Source organism: Pararge aegeria, chromosome 14, assembly GCF_905163445.1.
Source record: "Pararge aegeria chromosome 14, ilParAegt1.1, whole genome shotgun sequence".
In the NCBI taxonomy this organism is placed as follows: Eukaryota; Metazoa; Arthropoda; class Insecta; order Lepidoptera; family Nymphalidae; genus Pararge; species Pararge aegeria.
Window position 1 is genome coordinate 12,368,001 of NC_053193.1, and position 13,583 is coordinate 12,381,583.

The 13,583-nt window shown below is 35.7% G+C and overlaps 1 protein-coding gene across 3 annotated transcripts; it reads right to left on the reverse strand.

Moving 5' to 3' along the window:
• Positions 1-1,901: 1,901 nt before the first annotated feature.
• On the reverse strand, positions 1,902-11,422 carry LOC120629266 (ubiquitin carboxyl-terminal hydrolase 7-like). Of its 3 annotated transcripts, none has more exons than XM_039898151.1 (10): positions 11,193-11,422; positions 9,798-10,117; positions 9,093-9,256; positions 8,119-8,378; positions 7,500-7,674; positions 6,749-6,899; positions 6,379-6,532; positions 4,614-4,747; positions 2,653-2,753; positions 1,902-2,089 (listed from the first exon to the last, which is right to left on the reverse strand). In XM_039898151.1, the coding sequence occupies exons 1-10, from the start codon at positions 11,247-11,249 to the stop codon at positions 1,950-1,952; spliced, it is 1,656 nt and encodes a 551-aa protein (XP_039754085.1). In that variant the 5' UTR covers positions 11,250-11,422; the 3' UTR covers positions 1,902-1,949. The 3 variants fall into 3 exon arrangements, with proteins under 3 accessions (XP_039754085.1, XP_039754084.1, XP_039754086.1); XM_039898150.1 differs by having other exon boundaries at positions 6,749-6,941; XM_039898152.1 differs by having other exon boundaries at positions 2,002-2,089; positions 2,663-2,753; positions 6,749-6,941.
• Positions 11,423-13,583: the final 2,161 nt, after the last annotated feature.

Below are 13,583 nucleotides of genomic sequence, written 5' to 3' on the forward strand. Positions count from 1 at the left end.
ATTTTTGAAAAGTTTAATAGCGCAATTTAAGATTTTGTGGCACCATCTAATTTTGTAATGTAGAGACTGCCACAGGATTACCTTTCCTTCAGAGAATGGTAACTGACCACTATGGTGAAAAAGTCTTAGCGGCAATCTGTGAGAATCAACAGTAGCTCTTGAGGTGCTGCGTGGTTATGAAGCGACCACGATGTGTTGCAGGATCGAGCATTGACGATGTGTTTAATGGATCAACCGTAATGCGTTGCGTGTGTCGTGAATGTGCGCTGGCTTGCGTTCTGAGACTCATACAACGCACGCAACGCACGCACGCCTGACGCACACTCGACGTGATCATTGAACTACCGTGCTTCAATGATCACGTCGAGTGTGTGTCAGGCGTGCGTGCGTTGCGTGCGATGTATGCGTCTATAATCATGGGGTCTCATTGGGCTCGCAAAAGTACGAGAGGTCTGGTGATTGCTCGATCGTAGCAACCCTACCGATGAGACACCAGCAGTAGATAGGTAGGTACCCGATACAACTTTGTATCGGGTACCTACCTAGCTACCAGGGGGCTTTGTGCGCTGTGTAGACTACTTAGTCTACACACCGCACAAAGCCCACTGGTATTGTAGTAATACGAGGCATTTCGAAATAATTTTTAGAGGCATGCCATTTTTATAATTAGTATATAAAATCTAAGTATTATCAATAGCATGTGACAATCCACTGCTGGAATAAAGATCTCTCCGATCGGCAGGGTTTGTCCATTAACTAACGCTGGACAGACGGGTTGGTTATCACATCCGCTGGAAAAAGAGGGGTGGTGACAACTGTAATCTGTACAAGAGTCTTCGTACAAGATTCTTTCGCAATCGAGTCGTTTTAGAGTATGGAAATACTTGAACTTAGAAGTGAAATGGATCTTGTGAAGATTGTATTAAAGCTCAAATTTCCCTACATCACTTTGTACGGACTTTCGACATAACGTTTGTTCAACAAAAATCAGGAGTACATTATTTGCGATTCTAAAACAAGTGATATAAGGACCTTATACCTTATTCACCTTGTCGATGTGTGAGAACGACTCCTCGATTGCGAGCGAGCAAATCTTGAAGGCTACTGATCTGCCGTCACTCTCTGATATCAAATTCCCATTAAAATATCAATCGGTATACAAAAAAAAACTTTTAAGGATTAAAAACGTTATGGATAGAACTAATTCATCGTCATACAAAAAACTAAAACTAAAAAAAACAGCGAGCGCTCTACGGCATGTTTCGCTAAATAATCCAACTCCACTATTAATTAGAACAGTTTTTCACCGTCACAGCGTGGATTAAAAGCTAGGTCCGGTAATTGAAAGCCAACGGGGCCTTGAAATGTTTTTATTTTAACTTGAAGTAAAATGTATACAAAAGATATTCCGGACTCGAAGTTTATCAATAAAGTTTTTGCAATACAAGTATTTCAAGTTTGTCTATTTTCTTCTATCTATTATCTACCTGTAAATTAAGCAGATACAGATTTGAAACCTTGGAGATTTAGAGTTGTTATTACTGAAGATATACCTCTGTACTAACTTGGATATTCTTCAATAGAATTTTACAGTAACGACTGCAATACTTAAGGAACTTACAAATATTGATGTGAATTCAACCAATGAGAGAATGGTTTCAAAGAGCTACCTGTTGTCCTGGAATAGATCGAATATGAAAACATAGACTTTACGGGCCCTATATTTGTAAGAACTCAGAACTTTTTCACTTATTAAACGATTTGGAAAGTTCTTGTTTTGTTTGAAATGGTATGCTTCCCATGTGTTCCAATAAAATTAGACAAACAAAAATAAGAAACAAGCAATAAATTTTATTGACAATTGGTACATAAATAATAACAAGTAATATAACATTTACACAAAGTAAAATATACCTAAATAAGCTTACGTCCAAAAAAATTACAGCATACTATCTCGCTTTGTATTTAGAGCCAGCTAGGGCCTGCAAAGTGAAGAATTGTTTTAGTGCGTTGACTATCTTCGCGTAATACTTGTACGGTGACACTGAGGTGTCAGATCTGAAATTTCTGCACTTTATTTTTCTGCCGTCTGAAAAGTTCAATACCCTTTGCTTATACTCGTATGTTGAAGTTATATCAAAGAATTTCATCGGTGGATATGCCATAGCACCGAAAAACTACGTTACTTTTTTATGTGGTTTAATGAGGTTCGGGTCAAAATAACCCGACCTGTTTTTTTATTTTACTTATTTGCCACAAAACATAGATCATGGCGTTATGTCATGATCTATGTTCAATATAACATTAGAAACATAAGTTCAACAACCAATAAGAAATACGTCAGTTATAGTTTTAGTTTACTCATAGTTTTGTAACCAAGTTGTACTACACACAACAAGTTATCGACATAGCTTAACGAGTCGCGAAGCTCAAGTGGCAATGGGCGGGGCACATAGCTAGGCGAACCGATGGACGTTGGGGTCCCAAGGTGCTGGAATGGGGACCTTGCACCTGTAAACGCAGCGTTGGTTGACCCCCGACGAGGTGGAGGATGTATTTGGACCCTACAAAAAACCTATGTCCATCAGTGGACGCTCATTGGCTGACATAAGGACAATTATATGAGAAAAGGGGGTAAAGGTTGATATTTACATGTTCTTACCATCTCGTATTGCATCTCTGCGTTGATCCTTTCGCATAGATCTGATGGTATGTCAGTTACGTCCTGTAGGACATATTTCAATTCGGTGGTTCTGAAAGAATTAAAAATATTCAGTATCTTTACTTGGCAACTTTTTCTCATTTTCCCATTTTATGGTAAACGTTTAGAACATTAGAGGTAAAATAATTACTTTCAACTGTTAAATGAAACAACTCTTAATTGGAGTGGGTTTTGATGCTTCAATATTAGTGGTGGACACGAATTCTGTTTAAATTAGTTTAGCATAGTGTATGTATATTAAAATGATATTCATTTAAACATTCTAAAAGAAAATCTCCTTTTATATTATCTATTTGTTTGTATTTCTATTTATTTTTGAAACATATGTTTACATTGTGAGATGGTGATAACAAAAAAAAAAACACCCGGCTAAGTTTGTTGTGGGCTTCTTCTTAGACCAGGACGCGTTTGGAACCCTCGTAGCTTTAGTTTTAAGTTTACGAATGTGGTTATCGCCATCATCTCAATACCGTGTGGTTCTTATGTACGCATCAAAAGTGCCACCTGTGGCCCACAGGTGGCACTTTTGATGCGTACTTGAATAAAGATATTTTTGACTTTGACTTTGACTTTGAAATCGTATGAATATAGAAATAAATCAACTTATCTAGACTTTTTTTATTAAAAGCAAGAGTAGCCTATTGCAAAACCTAAAAGACATAATATATATATTATGTCTAATATATATATATATATTTATATATATAATATTTATAGCCTTGCAAAATCCATAATTTATCTGTCATTTCGAAATTGAAGCAATACTCATAAATATGAACTATCGTCCCATAGACGGCAACTTTTACTTAGGAGTAATAAAGTATTTTTGTTCTTGAAGTTTATTTGCAAAGTACTCATTATTTATTTTTAACGACATCCCTGGCCATCCCGCAACGGTGAGGTCCTGGGTTCGATTCCCTGCAGAGGCAATTTGGGAATTTGTTAATTCTGAATTCTCTCTGGTGTGATCTGATGGTATGCTTTGGCCGTGGCTAGTAGCACCCTATCGACCAAGACGTGCCGCTAAGCGATTTAGTGTTCCGGTTCGATGTCATGTAGAAACACATTAGGGGTACGACAGCCATACTCCCAAACAGGTTAGCCCGCTACCATCTTAGACCGCATCATCATTTACCACCAGGTGAGATTGCAGTCAGGGGCTAACGTGTAGTAAAATAAAAAAAAATCAAATGAATTTAACACAAGGAGATACTAACCACAAATCGAACTGGGGTGAGGTACGATGTTAATTTTCAAACAAACCGTAGGCAATTTACACGCTACTACAAAGGTTGGCGGTTCGTTGGCCCCTAATTGAGTTCCGGCGTAACTAAACTTGGTATATGACCTAGCCTAAACTACCTGTGCCGCGTAAATTATGAACATGTATCGAGAATTAGCAAGTCGTGATTTCCTATAGTACAAAATGTGTAGTAGTGTTACATAAGTGATGATGCTGTCTCAGATGGTCGCGTGTTTACGTATTAGGGTATGGCAGTAAACTTAACAGGTAAGCATATGTGCGCAACATCGAATCGAAACGCTAAATCGGCTTGACGGCCGAGTGGCGCAGTGGGCAGCGAGCCTGCCTTCTGAGTCCAAGAAGCCGTGGTTTCGATTCCCTCAGCTGGAAAATGTTTGTGTGATGAGCGTGAATGTTTTTCAGTGTCTGGGTGTTTATATGTATTTTATAAGTATTTATGTATATTATTGATAAAAATATTCATCAGTCATCTTAGTACTCATAACACAAGCTACGCTTACTTTGGAGCTGGATGGCGATGTGTACATTGTCATAGTATATTTATTTATTTATAAATCGTTTGGCGCCATATTTATGTCGGTAGGGTGGTAACTAGCCACGTCTTAAGCCTCCTATAATTGTTCTTACTGTATATAAATAAGCATGTAGGCACTCGTCGCTCTCCGGGAAAGATACGGAGCATCCTCCTTGCCGCCAAAGTTGTATTCGATCGCTTCTTGTTTACTGCACCGGGACACGACGTCGTCGTCGAACTTGCACCACTGAAACAAAGTCGGTGTCGCTTTGCTAGTAGTTGCTGTAGCTTGATATGCTGCAGTTTAACAAGATTTTATAAAAACCTGCCATGTATATCAAATTTGTTGTTATACATTTTATGCAGAGCTCCAACTGATGAGCGGTTGGGGGAATATTTGATCTTCTTTATTAACTATATTTATTTTAAAAGATAATATAATTACAAAAAACAATATAAAAAGACGGACTGATTGCTAAAGCATTACCTTCCCGGTAACCCTAGGTCTAGCACCTGCGACAAAAACGCATGTACCCATATGTGTTTTTCACGCACTTTTGGTCACAAAAACAAATCCAAAACTTATGATAATAATGAGAAATATGTAGGTATTTACGATAGAGATTATTGCTAAAAGATACATTATTACACATTTATTATTAACTAGTGATCGAACTAGGATCATAACTAACTTAGATTATATGTATGAACATGATTTATATGATGACATTATAAGGTTCTATTGTCCGAAAATATTAAACTTCTTTAATCGCAGATTTCGTCAAGGCAACACTGAATTTGCCAACAAGTTATCATCCAAAATATGATTAAAAAAGAGTAAATATGCCTGTATGTGTCAAATACATTTAGTGTGTTAGTAGTGTGTGTTTCATGTATGTTTTATTCGTAATAAAAAAAAATGAACCTTCTGCAATGCTTCTTTATATAAACTATAAGTGTGGGAAATTTCATACTCTTCCATCCGCGCAATATTCGTTAAAAGGGGTACGAAGTTTTTGCATCTCGTATCAATATATAGATAAATAAATATATATAGTATATCATATCACTAATGCATATAAATATAGATAAATTATGAACTTACATTAAAATTACCAAGATCCTTATAATAGGAGTGTAATAACAATAAATAAATACATAAAACAGTAGTCTGAGGGAACGTTGCAGAGAAAGCTGACAGTAAAACTATTTGAGAAGATCCTCCTTGCACTACGACGACATTGCAACAACTATTTGACGACATTGCAACCTAATTAACCTAAACCTTTAACTGACATATCCAAGTTACCTAAACCAAACTTACATTAATTTAACGAGATAGCTTGCGCCGTAGTGTTACTATAGAATCCAATCTTAACATATGGTGCCTAATTTAAATACCTTATGAGGTAAACTTACCGACTAAGTGTGCTAGTTCTGCGGTAGCAACCTAAGTTTTAAGACTGAAAGTTTGCGATGCAAGTGATTACGTTGAGATAATATGTAACATGCGCTCGTCTCCATTTATATTGACCATATAGACATATATATTTTACACATAAGAAAAAGTGGAAGTTACTTAAGTATTTAATCTACGTCGTTTGTATATGGGAATTGGCGTTGAAACGGTATTGAGTCGTAAGGTGTGCGTAGGCTTTAAAGTGTTGTTAAAAGTTATCTATGTCATGAAGTAAAGATGATAAAATTAACAATTAGGGATGCCATTACATTAATCTAGCCAACTGTTCGTATCTTAAATTTTGTTTAAAGGGACATTTACTTATGTTTAAATTTCCTCGCAAGCGAAGTTAAAGCTGTGTTGGTATAACTACTTCGTAAAACCCGATTTATCTTGGGCTGAAATACTTAAAAAATTACCTTTCCATCTCCCATTGGGTTAATGAAAACAACATAGTGTCCACCGTGGTTGTCGCCAGAATGTACCAGGACCGCATGAAGCGTATAGTGTGCTGGGGATTGGGGTTTCTCTTGGAGATAGTGATCTAGGTTTATTTCTTCGTAAAATTCAAATCTATAAAAAAGATAACCACTAGTAATTTCAATACTTACTTTTAAAAGTATTAAAACATTAGATTCTTGCGAGATTATTTTATGTATTCCATTCTTCTTCTTACACTCTAACTCACCTAAAATATAGAGTTTTATTGGTGTCCAGATATGAATAACATATGGTTATGAAAATATATAAAGCGACTTAAACTCACAGAATTATTGGTTTCTCATTTACCTGTCATTAAATTTAACAGAAGCGTCTCTTTGTGGGTCGTACTGAAACCTCAATAGGTGAAGATGCAGTATCGGAGGGAACACATCAAATCGTACACCCTTCTCCGCTTCCTGTAACCCGTGTTCGCCAGCGTCGTATTTGTTATCTCCATCTAACAACTCCGTACTAATATAGTCATTGAACGATTCATAAACTAAAACGCAAAAACATATTGTACTATATTTATTATATTTTGTCAGTCCTAACATCTATTATGCGTGCTGGTAAACTCTCTCACTTGGTTGGGATTGAAAAAAAAACACAAAACAAACACTAGAAATATTTTGTTTATGATTTTTATAACTTTTCTCCAATTATTTTTTGACTTCGTTTTTACTTAAATCACTTTGCTATTAATTGCGTCTCGGATCTATAAAAGGTCTTTTGTCAATTTGTGCTCAAGTTAGTTTATTGCTGCAGTAGATTCGTAAAAAACTTGAGGATAGGCATTGTAAGAGTTATAAAAAGCCTACCCTTAAGTATTTATAACTCGTACTAGAGATTTTCTTCACTTTTTATCATCTGCATAACCTGTGCGTACACTGTATGCACGCCACTGACTGCTGGTATTCAAACTCGGCTACCCGAAGTGAAGTTGAAGACCTACCCACTTTGCTATCACCGTTTCTAGCTTCCGCTTTCTTTTCAACCTAATTTTAAGTTAATTTATATAAAAAATTGTAATATCCCGAGTGAAGTAAATGTAACTTACTGTTATTTTTTCCCTTAACGCTTAGTTGAATATCGTAGAAAGTTTCGACGCAAGTGCTTGAGCAGTTAACATTCTTACACTTAATAAATGAGGTCATTTTGCCTTCGAACAGTTTTGGAACTGTACCTTCGACAACAGTATGTTTCATGTGACTTTCTAATTTATCTAGCAAAACCTGAATTAGAAGAGCAAGTGAATATATCATTATATAAAAATAACCAGTAGTTATTTTTTTTTTTCAACCAACTTACTCGTAGATAGAACTTAGGCAGATAACAATGATCCGCTGGATAAAGGATGATTATAAAAATATTGCTTGCAATAGTAATAAGTATCTCAAATTTAGAGAAATTATTATAATTACATGTAACTTTATCAGTTTTCATTTAAGAGTAATCAAAAAAGATTGTCCTGTGACTTTCCACCTGTTTGTGTATGGTATTTATTAGTATCTAGGAACAGGAAAAAGGTCCAGAAAAATTTAGATTTACTATATATATATATATATATTACCACCTAGATTAGTTTATAACAATTTGTTTGTCGTATTTTTAATTAAATATACCTATATTTGTAATGACATATATTGAAATTCTCATAAGTTATATAGCTTTCTTACTCGTAGAAATTCTTGGACATCGTGTTGCATGAATGAATCGAGCGTTTCCCATCCAAAACTTTTCGTCAACTTTTTGGTCGCTACCGGTTTATCAGAAAACTGCAGATCGTAAAAAACTCGTTGTAGTGCGAAAACAACTGATCGTGAACTATCATCTCCACTTGTAGGAATTTTATAAACAGCTTTCCGAAGTACATTAGTAAAGAATAGTGTTTGTAGAAGTGAATTCATGTAGCATGTCGCACCTTGATTTTTAAGACCTGCAAACAGAAGAAAATTTCTTAATATATTGCATTACTAAAACAATCACTTGAATATTTAACATACCTAAGATTAAAAATTTAACGAAATTAAAGAGAAAAATGTTTATATACTATACCTTAACATAAAATAGTAGTGCATACTACTAGGCTAAGTATTATGGTTATTTTAATAAAATTCCATGATATTTTAGGGATATCTCTCAATACGTTCGAAGTTTATATTAAGCAAATTATGAATTATTGCTCTACTAAAATTCCTCTAGCTTAGTTTAAAATGACAAAATGACAGGGTGTAAGCAAATAGAAAACCCGGCTAAGTTTATTTTGTGTTCTTATAGATACATAGATACACTTTATGGGAAACAAATCCATTAAAAATTACGAATTAAAGCTATATATTTTCACAAACATTGTTGATGCTAAATCAATCTCTTCCAGACAACCCCTCGGGAAGAGAAATGAAGAATATACCCAAAGGGTAGCGGCGCGTCGTGCCGCTAAGCAATGTAGGTTTCTAGTACCGAAACCGATTATATATTACCATGGATCTGGTGTAACTGCCATATCCCTAATATTTTTGCCCGCTACCACACTATCCAACAGATGAATGAGTAAGCAGTTAAGGGCTACCTTGAAGTAAAATAAAAAAAAACAGTGTTTTTTTTATAAATGTAATTTGAATACACAATGTTTTTTTGCTTTGTTTCTAACCAATATATCCAGTGTGTTTTTTGGAGTCCCAAGAAACTCCATGTGGTGCTTCCGCAACAACGTGAGCTTCTACTGTGATGGAATCGTTTTCAATGTAGCCATTGTCAGGGTTCACCAAGTCTTGCCAAGATATAAAGTGTGCGAAGCCCCAGTCATCTTCTTTGCTGGCAGATAAAGTAATCTTAATACACCGATGATAGACCAATAATGATACGCGACTTAAATTTAGAAATTATAAATTCCCCCTTTCCAAAATTCCCCAAATTGTCCCTGCCCGGTTCGAATTCGGAACCTCCCAAGTCCCATTTAAACCCACAGCGCTCACCATTGCGCCAGGGAGGCTGCCAAATGATAGCAACTGAGGTATCAATACACAATGATGTATCTTTGCATCGTCCGAGTCTTATACAAGACGAGTGTATGGAAAATGCACCCGTATTTCTATTAAAATACTTACTCACTTACACAATACCATGAACATGTGCTGTGAATCAAATACAATTCTAATTATTTCTTAGCAACTGTTATTAATTAAATAAGAATTATTATGAGCACATTCGTTTAAATGCTAATGAATTGAAAAAATAACCATAACATATTAAGTTATAGTAATAGAGAGTTTAATTATTTACCCACTTTACAAAATTAATGTAACACAAACTATTCCAAGGTTATTTCACGTATACTTGTGTGAGTTTATCTTACCTATGATACATATGGTGGAGTTTCCGACATAGATGTTCGCCGTCAGGTTTGTGCGACAGTAGTTTAAGCTCTCCCAGTCCATAGCACGTCCACCCTGGAGACTCACTATTCTCATTACATTGAAGGAAAATTCCCAGGTCTTTATGCTGCTGATGATCCGGGGTAATTGTGTTCCGGATAAGGATGAGTATCTTCCAGGGAAGACATCTTACGTAGCAAGGTGGTGATAGCACTTGGTCTTTCAGTTGCGTTATATTTTGCACGGTGAAGCGAAAGGTTGCTTCTGGACGAGCGAAATCTTCATCTTCTTTTTTAATATCCTAAAATAAATTATGCGGAACCAGCATTGCCAAAGAAACGGAATAGGAAGGTATGAAACTATATGGAACTACTGTAGTTACGCATGGAAAATGCATAAACATTACAACTGATGTAAAAAGGCATTTACTAATTTCGGCATCGGCGGTAGGAGAGCGTAGTTTAGTTTGATAAAGCGCTCAAGCCCCGATTGTCAGTGTCGCAGGTTCAAATCCCGCCGGTTCCGAAAAATTTACGTGCATTTTAAATTTATAAAAAATGATAATTCCTCCAAGTGAAGGTAAGAACATTTATAAAAATGATAACAAAGATCTTTGAAGTTTTACTGTTGGTTATGAGTCGGGTAAGCGCAGCGTTGGTCGACTCCCACCGAGGTGGACAGATGACATTAAGCGCATCGGAGGTAGCCGCTGGATCCGAGCGAAACAAAACCGTGAAAATTGGAACTCCCTACAATAGACCTCTATCCAGCAGTGGACGTCTATCGGTTGATATGATGATGATGGTAATGATGCTGGTTTTGCACCAGAAACGTGCTAGACAGCTAAGCAGTGAGCGAGGACAAAGCTAGGCGACGTATAGTAGTTCGCATCACGTTCACATTAATGCTAGGTTTTGTAGCGGAGAGGGTAAGGTGTGCTCATGTTGTTGCTTCATCCGTACGCATCCTTAAATAGCAAACACAATTTTACGTTGAACGCATTTCCACAAAGGCATTTCTAAGCTAGGGAAATAAAAGATCTTATTTGTCTTTCAAGTCCTTAGGTTAGTAAATATCTATGCAAAAAGCAGCCCGTAATTCGTTAACGAATTCTGCATGATATTTGAAAGTGCAGAGCATAAAAAATTGTAAAATGCAGGAAGTAGTTTATTTATATTGTATAGTATAAGTTACAAGATTATTTACTTACTGTGTTTAAATAAAACACAAATATTAACTTAAAATTATCCATTTTTTTTTAATTGCTTTCTACCAAAATAATCTTGCCTGCAATCACATAACTGTCTTTTTGGTAGGTATTAAACAACATTTTAAATCCTACTTGTAAATATTGAAGCAATAAAATAAAACCTCACTGCGTTGGTTTGAGGCGAATCGGCTGTTGCATTTTCCACGCTGCCAGTTTTAAGCATTTTCCAACAGAAATCGAATAAAACTACGGAAAAAACATTTTATTCCATTGCCATTCCATATATTATTCACGTTTTTTACAGCAGTAGTGTGTGCGAAAGTAAACGATTTTTACACATCAATTTGAACAATAATAATGCATAATGGATGTAGGTAAGTATAAAAAAAAATGGTGATAATTGTCAATTGACATTCATGGATTTTTGATCGAAATATATATTTTTTTTCTTTATTTGGAATACTTCATGAACAAATAAGGTTATATCTAAAAAAGCTTTACAACCTCCGCTTAAAATCAACGCCACCTGACGTCTATTATACTATTTATTATCAGTCCAGAGTAGTATAATAAATTTACAAATTGAATAATCGCCAATGAGCCTATAAGTTGCGATCATGATCGTTAAATCAATGATAATAACTATTGCAGTTTTTTTATTTTACTAATGCTTGTATACTCATTGAATTTCAGTTCAATTTACGAAACCTGGGCTATTGTTCAGTAGATAAAATATTTGCACCATAGAGAATATAGGTCATCCCACGTTGTGTTTGCGCTCGTTTTCTGGTCCGTGATCCACTTTAAAATACGTTTTGTTCATCGTCCTATTTGTGACATAGAAGATCCAACATTTGGCACTTTAGCGTACTACCTTTTTATTATGTTGGCATTAATGCTTTGGGATTGATGGTGATTTCGGTTCTCCTACGGATTACTTTATTATGATTTTTGTCGCTCAATTATTTCTCAATAACACGTGGCGCTATTTGGCAATAATTCTTAATCAGATTTTAAATTAGTAGCAATGGTGTTTTTATATCATTACTTATCTCATTATCTTTTGTAAGATGAATATTAAATGCTAAGCCACATTATTGTACTCTGTTTTAGCCTATAGCTGGATAGGTTCGTTTACCAGATATTAATTAAATCCCCGAGTCATCTTGCGACGACATTATTCAGTGTTTGGGGATTGACGGACAGATGCTGGGCGCTTAATTAAAATTTGTAAATGGCCTTCTATTAAAGACAAATTATACAAACATATTAATTTCTAAAGCTGGCATTATAATAAGGCTTTGGAGGCGTGACAAAAGGACATCGTTCAAAGCAAAATTAATTTGTAATTGGTTGTAACTGTACCTATTATGTAAAATACTACGTAGCCTCTGGGCATTTACATAAATTACTAGCTGTACCCTGCCACGCTTGGCTGTGGCACATTTTGATTGAATGGTTGAGAAAAATTGATAAAAACAATCCCTGATGCGTATTATATATCATGCTATAATTTCAGCTGGATCGATGCAGAACTTCTTGAGTCTCTGAAGCGTACACAACCAACATAATTTTTTTATATATATAGATGTTCATGTGTATATTTGTAATGTTAATATAACAACTACATTTGTCATGTTAGTGTCCTTTCCTAATATTATAAATGTGAGTAGTTATGTTGTTTTTCTTACTTATGCATGGTTCAACGTATAAACTTTGGCGAAATTTTGTGTACACAGAGTACTTTTGTGCGGAAAAAAATTAGATACCGTATCAAACATAAATTGATACAATAGATGCTTCCTGTAAACACCACTCACAACTATACATACAACGGTTATAAAAGGAAACTGGAGAGACAGTAACAAGGCCCACTAATTAGCTCTCTCTATATTTCCCCTCATTATTTTCACTTTGCGTACATGCACTGTATACACGTGCCTGCGTGCGAGCTTTTGACTACTTTGTGTGAGCTGCTCCTTTGTTCTGCGCCTTGATTATTACGTTCGGCTTTATTTTTTAATTTCATTTATAATTATTACCGACACGTTTCGATAATTCTAGAATGTTATGGTAATAAGTTCATTCAGTTCTAGATAAAAAAATATAAATAATCTATCGAACTTTTGCCGTATGGCGTGTGGAGACGGCAGATCAGAATACAGTTGTCACTACGCTGCCTCTTGCCGCAGATCTCGTAAGTGGCGACTAAGCTTGTATAACGGAGACCAGGCAGTTGTCTGTGCTACTACTACGATCACCAACCCGTCTGCCCAGTTGTGTTTACGGGCAAACCCTCCCGATGCGTTGGGAGGAATGTCTTTAGTCCAGTAGTGGAATGTGATAGGCTGTTTATGATGATGATCGCATTTTTGTCACGAGATCTATGTAAACACCGATAGTCACTTAGTCCTGATATTGACATATATATATTTTTTTATATGGAGGAGGAAAATCCTCATGGATACCATTAACTGGCATGCCCGACTTCACCAATATATTAATTATGACGTGACCTAAGGACTAAAAACCTCCTCCATCCTCCACTCCACATTTT

Coding starts and splice junctions, on each gene's coding strand:
- LOC120629266 (XM_039898150.1), bottom strand. CDS start 11,249: ATGCTTAAAACTGGCAGCGTGGAAAATGCAACAGCCGATTCGCCTCAA. Junction 7,675..8,118: donor ATGTCCAAGAATTTCTACGA/GTAAGAAAGCTA, acceptor CTTCTAATTCAG/GTTTTGCTAGATAAATTAGA. Junction 4,748..6,378: donor ACCCAATGGGAGATGGAAAG/GTAATTTTTTAA, acceptor ACTTTGTTTCAG/TGGTGCAAGTTCGACGACGA.